Source organism: Choloepus didactylus, chromosome 22, assembly GCF_015220235.1.
Source record: "Choloepus didactylus isolate mChoDid1 chromosome 22, mChoDid1.pri, whole genome shotgun sequence".
Lineage (NCBI taxonomy): Eukaryota > Metazoa > Chordata > Mammalia > Pilosa > Megalonychidae > Choloepus > Choloepus didactylus.
This window is the reverse complement of record NC_051328.1, coordinates 39,265,765-39,276,533: the sequence shown is the minus strand read 5'-3', so window position 1 is coordinate 39,276,533 and position 10,769 is coordinate 39,265,765. Positions and strand designations below refer to the sequence as shown.

General features: G+C 55.7%; 1 protein-coding gene across 1 annotated transcript; it reads right to left on the bottom strand.

Annotated features, from left to right (window-relative positions):
• Positions 1 to 5,356: 5,356 nt before the first annotated feature.
• Positions 5,357 to 10,769, bottom strand: ADAD2 (adenosine deaminase domain containing 2). The gene is made up of 11 exons (XM_037815793.1): positions 10,442 to 10,769; positions 10,293 to 10,409; positions 7,742 to 7,882; positions 7,321 to 7,368; positions 7,111 to 7,236; positions 6,861 to 7,011; positions 6,610 to 6,777; positions 6,262 to 6,491; positions 5,919 to 6,162; positions 5,564 to 5,684; positions 5,357 to 5,481 (listed from the first exon to the last, which is right to left on the bottom strand). Exons 1-11 carry the CDS (start codon positions 10,767 to 10,769, stop codon positions 5,377 to 5,379), a joined length of 1,779 nt encoding a protein of 592 aa, XP_037671721.1. The 3' UTR covers positions 5,357 to 5,376.

Sequence of the window (10,769 nt, the reverse complement as noted above, 5' to 3'; positions counted from 1 at the left end):
CTTTGATCCTAGCCATCCTCGTGGGTATGAAGTGGTAACTCGTGGTTTCAATTTGCATTTCCTTGGTGGCTAATGATGTTGAGCATCTTTTCACATGCTTAATGGCCATCTTTTTATCTTTTCTGAAGAAAAGTCTATTCAGATCCTTTGACCATTTTTAAATTGAGTTATTTGCCTTTTTATTATTGACTTGTAAGACTTCTTTATATCCTCTGGGTACAAGTCCCTTATCAGATACATTATTTGCAGGTATATGCTCCCATTCTGTAGGTGGTTGTCTTTTCACTTTCGTGATGGTTTATTTTGAAGCACAGAAGTTTTTAATTTTGATGGAATCTAATTAATCTGTTTTTTCTTTTGTTGCTGTGCTTGGCATTATATCTAACAAGGCTTTGCCTAACCTGAGGTCATGATATGTTCCTATATTTTCTTCTAAGAGTTTTATAGTTTTAGCTTTTACTAGGTCTGTAATCCATTTTGAGTGAATTTTTGTGTATTGTCTGGGGAAGGAATCCAATCTCATTCTTCTGCATGTGGAAATGTGGGAAAATTTATTTTTAAAAAGGGGTAATTTTAAATGATATTTAAATGTTTTTTAACTGTCATGTCATCACTACAATGTGAATCAGGGTTACAGCTTACTGAGCAGAAGCCCCTTTCCCTAGATTCTCATTAACCCTTCTCTACATGCTATTAACCACTTGCACGACCAAATGGAAACTTTCAAAATATCCTCTAAAACCATTTTGGAGCAGTGTTTCTATTCCCACCCTCTAACCCACTCCTTTAAAGAGGAGAACCTATAATCCATTCAGTTTCCATTCAACACTTGTTTGCTGGGCATTTTCCATACTGCAGACTCCGTGGGCAGGGCGGGAGAGACAGGGCCTCTGCTCCCACTCGCAGGAGCTTACGGCAGTCACGAGGACAGACGCTGGCAGGGTGGTCAAGAGCCAGGAACCACGCTCGGGACACTCCCCTACAACTGTTAGGTTTTTTGACCGGGAAGAGAAGAGACCAAAGCTTAACTGGAGAAAGATTTATTTACGTACAGGCAGGCCGAAGCTTATGAAATGGCAACAGTCCCGAGAAAGGTGGGAGTAAAGTTTTATAGCTTTTTGGAAGGGGGATTGGTTTGCTCAGGGTAGGATAAGCAGCTGACGTCAAGGTAAGATAACAAGTTTAGTAAGATACGGAGTTGACATCAGGGGTGTTCGGGGTAAGATAAGGAGTTGACATTAGGGAGGTTATTACGTTATGGAAAATTTTGTTTTTATCCTTGTTAAGACTGTTATGGTAGCTAAGAGTGAACTTTATGTCAATAGTCTGTTGCGGGAAAGCTTCCTGGATTAATTATTAGGGGTCTATTGTGTATGTGTTGGGGGTAGGGAGTTTTGCCAAACAATAATCTCACCAAAACCCAGCAGGCTACACATTGGTGAATGACCTTCATTTGCCAGATGGGGAAACTGAGGCCTGGGAAGGCCAGCGACCCCTGCACCCCTGGGGCCATGCTTCCTCCTGGTGCAAACGGGGACAACATGCTGCAGAGGGTGCCCAGGGCCCAGGAAAGGTCCTGGAGCTTGGGGGTGCAGGGAGGGGGAGGGGTCCCAGAGGAAGCAGCGTTCGAGTCGTGCCATGTGGGACTGCATCAACCTCCCAATTTCAATATGCTCTTGTTGGCAGAACTTCATCCCGAAGGGCTGAGGCCAAGAAGACATTAACAGACTCCCCACTGCAAAAATAGCATTCATCATCACCCGGCAATAAGAAATAAGCTGAATCAGAGGAACTGAGCAAATATTACGTATCAAACAAACTCCAGAGGAGAGGACAGGCCAGACAGATTCATGCAGCCAAGGAGCAAATCTTACTTATTTGGCAGAAATCAGCACAGTTCATGTAATTTTGAATACCTTATTTACCCAGTGATGATGTGATCAATGAGTACCAAAAGGCTCATTGCATAAAGCTGCAGTTTGCAGTGTCTGGGGTATCTGATATGTTTCTGGATCTGGTTGCAGTCTCCATTGCAGTACAAAATGTGAATCAATTTAATTCTCTCCTGAGGAAAACAACATGTAATAAATGTGCTAATTAATAGGCCTTTCCATCCCTTAAAAAAGTAACCACGAGAAATAATTATTTCCAAGTTGGCCCAAAAAGAGAGTGTGTGTGTGTGCATGTGTGTGCACACGTGTTTAAATAACTAAAGGTAAGTAACTTAGCTGTTCTCTCTGTTAAACAAAAAAATCAGCGCTTACCTGGCTTCTGAGACCCTCCCTCCTGGTTCAAACTCCCCTCCTCCCACCGTCCTCTGCAAGGCCTTTCCTCCTCTTTGCATTTTCCCGGACACGGGCCCTTCGCTCAGCGGCCACTCCTGCCCCCACTCCCCTCTCCTGCCCTCCCACTGGCCAGTTGCTTGGCCGCGTGCCCTCCACTCAACAACCACCCTGCCAACCCGCTAGCCTCCAGCTCCTTCCCTGAGCAGCGAGGGCAACGTCTTCCCGCTCTCCCATGGCCGTCAGGAGGAGCCCATGGAGTCAAAAGCAGGAGGGAACGTGAGCAAAATGGGGTTCAGAGAGGTTAAGTGTTTGTCCGAGGTCTCGTAAGTGCATCCAGTGGCAGCCCAGGGCGGTAACTGAGACTGAAGGGCTCTGAGGTCAGCCTGTCTGCTGCACTGCAACCCGCCTCGCTGTGTGCTTTTCTGGAAGTTTCCAAGCTTTACCTCACCAGCTTCCTCACCCATAAAATGGTGGTGACAATAGCTTCTCTGCAGAGCTGGCAGGAGGTTTAAACACAATGACGTCATAAAGCCTGGGCCCAGGGCCTGCTGGAGCCCCAAGCACATTGGTTACGCCTGTCCCCCTACAGCCACACTCTCAGGTTCCCCCACATGGTGGTGGCCGTGGACGAGCTTCGAGTTAGCCCGGCCTGCGGATGGGGAAGCTGGGGACAGCAGGCCACCAGGGCCCAGCTCCTCATTGTTTTCCTAGATAAGTCCACCCCAGTGCCTGGTACAACCACACTCTCCCCAGTGGGCCCGCCCCGGCCACACACACACACATGCCCTCCCTGGTGGCAGAGAGATGACTTGGAGGGAGGGGGCTTCACAGTCTGGACCAGCCTGGCCCCATGTGTCAGCTCTGGAGGGGCAGCCTTTGACCCGGCTTCCCAGGGCCCATCTGGGAGGGCAGGCTGTAGTCACGAACCCTCAAATTGCTGGGGGTGCAGGGGTGTGAAGGGCTGGCTGTGGTCCTCAAGCCCTGCTAGCCCCAGGTCCACAGGCTGCAAGGCCTCGCAGGCAGTCCTACAGGCAGAATTATGCATGTGTGTGCGTGTGCATGCATGCACGTGCACACGTGTGCAGGGTCACCACCTTCCCCACCCACCCAAGGTTCACAGAGTGCCCAATACCCTCGCTGACTCACAGACCAGCCTGTTGAAAGGGGAGCCCCACTGGCCACCCCTGTGAGGTGGAAGCCAAGTGGCTTTCCCAGTCAACCCAGCAGGAACAAAGCAAGGGTCTGACTGTGTTCTAGTTTGCTAATGATGCCAGAATGCAAAACATCAGAAATAGATCAGCTTTTATAAAAGGGGGTTTATTTGGTTACACAGTTACAGTCTTAAGGCCATAAAGTGTCCAAGGTAATGCATCGACAATCGGGTATCTTCACTGGAGGACGGCCAATGGTGTCCGGAAAACCTCTGTTAGCTGGGAAGGCATGTGGCTGGCATCTGCTCCAAAGTTCTGGTTTCAAAATGGCTTTTTCCCAGGACGTTCCTCTCTAGGCCGCAGTTCCTCAAAAATGTCACTCTTAGATGCTCTTGGGGTGTTTGTCCTCTCTTAGCTTCTCCGGAGCAAGAGTCTGCTTTCAAAGGCTGTCTTCAACTTTCTCTCATCTGCAGCTACTCTCTCAGCTTCTGTGTATTCTTCAAAGTGTCCCTCTTGGCTGTAGCTCCTCTTCAAAATGTCACTCACAGCTGTCCGGCGCCGCCCCGCTCGATCCCTGCTCCCCGGCCGGCGAGGGGAGAAACAAGGGATGGAGAGAGAGAGAGATGCAGACCACGCAAAACTGATCTGGCTGGAAGTCACGACTCGAGCCACACGGTGGTTGTGAGAGCAATTCTTTTACTGAAGCTAGACAAGCATTCTCTGTTACAGATTACCACGCGTGGCAGAGTGCCTCGCGGGAGAACAGCCTCGATGCGGCCGTCAGGTACGGCTCCTTGTGGGCTGTCTCCCCGAGCTCTGCCCGGGAACTTTCTTATATACAATGATCACAACCAACAAACAGGCACCACGTAAGTGTGTACAATAGGCTAGCAGCAACTGCTGCTTCTAGCGCCATAATGCGGAAGCAGGACTCGAGCGCCATCTTGGCCCACTCGATGGGAGGGGTGTACTCTAGGAGCAGGCTGAAACAGGACGCGAGCGCCATCCCGGCTCACTCGATGGGAGGGGCGTACTCTAGGAGCAGGCTGCAGAATGCCCACTAGGCCCTAACCCGGAAAATGGCTAAAAACGGCTCTCCACACACAGCTGCACTGAGTTCCTTCTGTTTGCCAGCTCATTTATATGGCTCCACTGATCAAGGCCCACCCTGAATGGGTGGGGCCACACCTCCATGGAAATATCTCATCAGTTATCACCTACATTTGGGTGGGGCAAACTTCCATGCAAACAACCTAATCCAAACGTTCCAACTTAATCCCCACTAATATGTCTGCCCCACAAGATTGCATCAAAGAATATGGCTTTTCCTGGGGACATAATACATTCAAACTGGCACAGACCGCAACTCTCATGACCCTCCCAAGTCCGGCGGAAGGGCTCCAGGCAGTGCCTGCAGGCTCCCGGGGGCTGAGTGCCCCGTCGCAGAGCACGCCCAGCAGCGCTGACCCCTCGGCCACCACGGCGGGAGGAGGTGCGGCCTCTCCTCCCGGGTCCCAGGCCCGTGAGAGACCCCAGGGTGAGAGGCTGCTGTCGGCTGCTCAGCGGAGCCAGGACCTCACCCCGCACCCTCAAGCCACAAACAGGTGGGAGCTGCAGACTGCGCCCTGCCCGACCTGCTGGGTCTCGGCGCCCCGGGAGGGGACAGGTGTGACGGCTCAGTGAGACCCCCAAAGGAAGAGCCCGGCTGAGTGCTGCCCTGCCCAGAGGTGACTGAGAAGGGCTCTCCTCGCAAATCAAAGAGCTCATGGCCACCACCCCCCCTCAAAAAAAAAGCCAGTTACACACAGAATCACCAGAAGCAGCTTCTTTATTCAAGGCCAAGTTTGCAGCAGCCCCCCCCCCCCCCAGCCCCAGCTCACCGGGGCCCACAGCCCCCCACCCCTCCAGCTCCGCTCAGGGCACCGGCCTGGGGTCTGCTCTCAGCTCCTGAAGGTGCCCACCAGTGCCTTGGAGGGCCAGGCGCCCAGGCCCTGCAGGTCGAGCAGCACAGCCAGCTGCCGGCGCGCCTCCTGGTAGGGCCCAGCCTGGGCCAGGAGACAAGACAAGGGGCTTGTAGAGGGCCGTGGGGTTCGGGGGCTGTGGGGAGGTGGAGGAGGGGGAACTGACCTTGGCAGCCTGGTAGGTCTTCAAGGCCAGGAGCTGCGGCTTCTCCAGGGAGCGGGCGGCCTGGCGGAAGGCCATGAGGAAGGCCGCCTTGCAGAGTCGGGAGGGTGGCCCCGGGGCACCACTGGGGATGGGGCGAGACCACCAGCCATCAGGGAAGGGCACAGCGAGGCTGGCCTGGCCCCACTGGTCCTGCCTCTTGCCGGGGCAGTAGCGCTGGCGCAGGCTCCCAGAGCCACAGAGCGGCCGAGCCCGCCTGGAACCCAAGCCCGTGACTCCCATGCATGGCTTTGCCCTGGGGGCACAGAGATGGGGGGAGCACCCTCACTCCCAGGCCTCCCTTCTCAGCCCTGCTCACTCTGCCTTCACACGCCCCGTGGCCACGTCCACGACCTCGATGCCAGGGTCCCCCAGGCTCCAGTTGAGGCTCACACCAGGGCAGGAGTTGGAGGTGGACTCTGAGGGGGCCACCGGGGGCCCCGCAAACAGGTGCAGGGTGGTACGTGCGTATGGAGGAGGCAGGCCCGGCCCCGCGGCCCCATCTAGGTTGGGTCGGGTGTGGATGGCGTTGCTCAGAGTGGGAGGGTCGTGGCAGGGGTCAGCTGTGGGGCAGAAGCCAACGGGGAGGCATGAGTCTCTGCCCTCACCCCCCACACACCCAGAGCTCCCTCCCCACCCTCACACTCCTGGAGGCCCCTCACCCAGGACGAGGCTGGTGGCATAGAGGGGTGGCAGGAAGTGGGCCAGCAGGGCGCCCCCCAGCCCCAGCACGGCCCAGCGTGCCAGCTTGTCGCTGGCCGATAGGCAGCACACATGGGTGTCGCGCAGCGAGGGCATCAGATAGCACACGGGCTTCAGCTCCCCGCAGATGTGGGCCTGGAGGCGGAACGGGGGGCAGTGCAGGAAGCCACCCTCCGAGGATGCCGGGAGGCTGCAGGGGCAGACAGGAGGAACAGGCAGCATGGGGTCCTGACGCAGGGCTGCTCTCCTGACCACCCACCCCATGCAGTCCTGCCCGATCCAGCCAGAGCCAGGGAGCCCCCACATACTAGATGTCATGTGCAGCTCCCTTGGGGGTATTGCTGACATAGAGATGCAGAAAGATCCGGGGCTTGAGGGCAAAGGGGGGCCCAGGCCCAGGCTGGGGGGCCAGCACGGACCGCTCCTGGCCCTTGGGGCCCCCTTGTGTCACCAGCAGGAGCTGCCGGAACAAGAATCTGGGAGGGTCGGGGTAGCAGTTGGGGGCTGTGAGTGCTGCCTGCCCTCCTGGAAGGGCTGCACAGAACCCACCCTTGCTCACCTCAGCAGGGCCCGGTGGGCGATCACCAGGCCGTGGCAGTCATGCAGCTGCCGGCCCGAGAACTGCAGCCAGCCGGCACAGCAGCTGCTGCCCGTGCCCAGGGCCACGAGCTCATAGGTCTCCTTGGCGAGGCCCTGGGCACCCAGGATCTCTGCGCGGGGAAGGGGACAGACAGACACCTCATCCTAAGGCAAGGTCAAGGGGCCAGGGGCTTCCGGACAGTGGGAGGTGGGACAGGAATAACGCCTACCCCTCTCCAAGATCACAGCAGCCACGGTTCCCTTACAGGCCCGGTAGGGCGAATTCTCATCCACCAGGCGGTCGAAGCCGGCGCTGACCACGGCCGCGCAGCGCTGCTCATGGGTCAGGATGTTCTCTGGGCAGGGGAAAGGGCAGAGTGGGGGGCACGAGTCATGCCGACCCCCTCGTTACTGGGGACCAGGTCAGAGAGCCCACCTACCTATACTCAGGGAGGTGAGCAGAGGCCTGCTGGGAGTCTTGGGGGGCTCTGGAAGAGAGATGAGGGGAGCTGGGCCGCCACGGGAGGTCCAGTCTGCCCTCCAGTCCTTCAGGAAGCCAAGATGTTCCATTGGGAGGACAGAAGGGGAGCTTTTCATCTTCTAGAAACCCAGATTCCATGGGCTGCTCCTCTGGTGGGCCCTGTCCCACTGTGTGGACAAGGCCTCCGAGGACATCTGAGCCGGGGCCAGCATCCCCCTCCCCTCAGCTCCTGCAGGTCCGTCCTGCCACCCAGGAAGCCCTCATCACCAGCCTACCACCCACCCACATGCACACACACTGCCACTTCTGCCTCCCTCGTAGAGCTGCAGACCCACCAGGTCTTGCCCCCAGCCGACTCCCATCACACAGCCCCCAATCACCTAGACCTTCCAGCTGACTCCTGAGATAGCGGAGGGCAGAGAGAGCTGCCTGCTGTTTGGCCTCTGTCTTGCTGTTGGCGGTGCCTGCGGGGCAGACCATGCCGTCCAGTTCCGCGCACACTGAGAAGGTCGGGCAGGGGCCTGGGAAAGGAAGGGGCACTGAAGGAGCCCCCTGGGTGGGTACAGCACCCAGCCCCAGCCGGTCCAGCAGCTCTCACGGCTGCCTCCTCCTGCCAGCAGGATCAGGAGGCCGCGGAGGCCTTCAGCAGCCACCAACCCACCTGCACCAGGCTGCAGGCACCTCCGCCCGCTCGGCTCCAGCATCAGTTAGAACAAGTCCTCACCACCCCCTTCCACTGGGAGCCACAACTCTGTTTACAGGCGAGGCACAGAAAGGGCTGCTAATTCCTTTTCTCCCCTGCAGAGCCCATGTTTGAGAGGTGAGTCCATCAAACACCCTATTGTTCCAAAACAGTCAGATGACATCATGGAACTGGGCCCAATTTGGCCAGAGAGTAAAAACGTGACTGTTCACGGCACTTGCTAGTACTCGTTGCACAACTGTCTCCCGAGAGAGCTGCCCCTGTTTAGAAGGGAATCCGTTTCAGCCCTTCTCACCAGCCCTGAAATTGGTCTACTTTAAAAGGGGCATTGTGAAGGCCAACTAATAGGTGGAGAAGGAAAGTTGGCGTTAGAAAGCCACCACTTGGCAGCCCTCATGATAACTGAATCTGGCAAAAATCATCGAGGATGTGAACACTGAGGTGACTATCCAGTGGGAGAGGATCTCCAAGGATCTCCTCTCAGACTGCCTGTCAGACCCAAAGGGGAAAGCCGCGTCCTGGCAGACCCCACCCTCACGGAGCCAGTGGAGGAAACGCTGGAACCACACGCCTCCTGCAAAGGACACGTCACTTCCAGGCGTTCCGTTGCCAGTGCTCAGTCTGAGCCCAATCCAGGGGAAACAGGGAAACTGGACTGAAGTGCGCTCTACAAAGCTTTACTCTCCAAACCTCAGTGTTGTAAAAGACAGAGACAGACCGAGGAATGGCTTCAGATAAAAGGAGGTTAGAGGCGCGACAGGTAAATGTAATATGAGATGCTGGACTGGAAAAAAAATGGTCATAAAGTGCATCATTGGGACAATTTGCAAAGTTGAATGCGAATGGTAATTAGATGGTGGTATATCACCAATTACGTTTCTGGAATTTGCCATTTGTACTATAGTTATATTAAAGGAAGACCTCTTTTTTTGGAAATACATGCTGAAGTATTTCGGGTAAAAAGGTATGGTGTCTGCAATTAAATTTCAAATTATTCAGAAAAATAATATGGATAATTATATATATATAAATACCTAAATAAGGGAGAAACAGACAAAACAAAAATGGCAAAATGTCAGGTGGTGAATCTGGGTGAAGAGTTTATGGGAGTTCTTTTATCCTAGCCTTTGAAATTTTATCAAAGTAAAAAATTAAAACAAATTACTTAAAGCCACACCTACCCAGATAAACAATATAAAGAGGCATCCTAAACAGAGGGACGGGCAGTACAAGCCGGCAGCTCAGTCCTCAGTCTCTGAACCAGACTGCCTGGGCTCACACTGTGACCCGGCCACTCTCTGTGTGACCTCAGGAAAGTGGCTTGACCTCTCTGGTTTCAATCTCCCTAGCTGTAAAATGGTGGCAACAGTATTGTATCACCCCTTCCTTAAGGGGCTGATGTGAGGACTCACTGAGTTACTGTGTCAAAACCCTTCAACCAGCACCTGGCACATCATCCAGGACTCATCTGTGTTAACTATTACTGTCTCTTTTTAAGTTGTTCACTTGGGCTTCTCTTAGGAGGTTTTAGAATGCTGAATGCTGCCACCGCCTTGAGAGATGAGTTCCTTGCTGTCTCCTGGGAATGCTCTGGTCTAAGATTAGGGGCCTGAATTTACCACCTGGTGTACTGCTCTGTGTCTCTGAGTTGGTGGTGTTGGGGGGTGGGAGTGGGGGTTACTATTGTAAAAAAGGAAAAGGACATAGTAACCATTTAACCTCTATAATTTATCACCCTTAGCAAAGTGTGGTGTTACATTATTTCTTTAAGTTCTGGGGTTGGCCCTGGCCCAGGTGTCCCCACTGGTGATACAGCAAGAGCCATGCAAAAAAAATTCACTGAAAGGCTGGGTGGTTTGAGGCCTGGCCTTTAACCTCGTGTGCTTCAGAGGGGATAATACTTCCCCCACCTCACCAGAGCCACCCCCACTCCCCCACTCTCCCCCAAACCCCCTCAGATGTCTAACATGGCCTGGCCTATAACAAGCGCTCCTTAAATCCACGCTGCTGGGTGGGGTGGGGTGGGGGTGTCCACCTCGATGCCCCAGACTCTTGCCTAGCTGACATCCCTCTCTCATTGGTCACTGACAAGTCTCCAGAACATGGTGGCTGTTGACCACCCTCCCTCCTCTGGCCTGGCGATTTCGCTCTCGGTCTCCGCTGCTGTCATGGCGGCACCACCCAGTCCCCCGGGGAGGGCTGCAGTCCGCAGGCTGCCGGGCGCCCACCTGCCTCCTGGTCCTCTCGGAAGATGAGGGAGACGCCCAGGCTGGTGGCGTACTGCGTGAGCAGGGCCACGGCCTGTCCCGGGGGCAGGTCTTTGAGCTGCAGGTTCAGCTGTCTGGCTGCTGTCTGGAAGTCCCCAGCGGGCCCTGAAGGGGGACAGCGACTCTCGGGGACCTTCCCACCCGTCCCCCCGAGTCTTCCTGCGCCCGGGCGGCTCCCAGCCCCCCGACTCCGGCCCCCACCCCGGGCCCACCGTCCCCCGCCGCCGAGGCCTGGGGCTGCCCGGCCCCCTCCTCCGCGCCGGGGACAGGCTCGGGCTCCCAGGGATCTTGGCCCAGGCTAGACGGGGGCCGCCAAGGGCCGGGCCCGGGGCTGAGCTGCAACGACGCCGCCAGCCGAGGCTTCCTGCGGACGCCATCGTCCGGGCGCGCTGCGGGGGTGAGCCGGGCGCCCGGAGCCGCGCGGGCGGGCGAAGCCAT

Excerpts from the sequence above, each read along its gene's own strand:
- ADAD2 (XM_037815793.1), bottom strand. The coding sequence starts at position 10,769 with ATGGCTTCGCCCGCCCGCGCGGCTCCGGGCGCCCGGCTCACCCCCGCA. Across the intron at positions 10,410-10,441 it reads CCCGAGAGTCGCTGTCCCCC|CCAGACAGCTGAACCTGCAG; the intron begins TTCAGGGCCCGC and ends TCCAGACAGCAG. Across the intron at positions 7,237-7,320 it reads GCTCACCTCCCTGAGTATAG|AGAACATCCTGACCCATGAG; the intron begins GTAGGTGGGCTC and ends TCCCCTGCCCAG.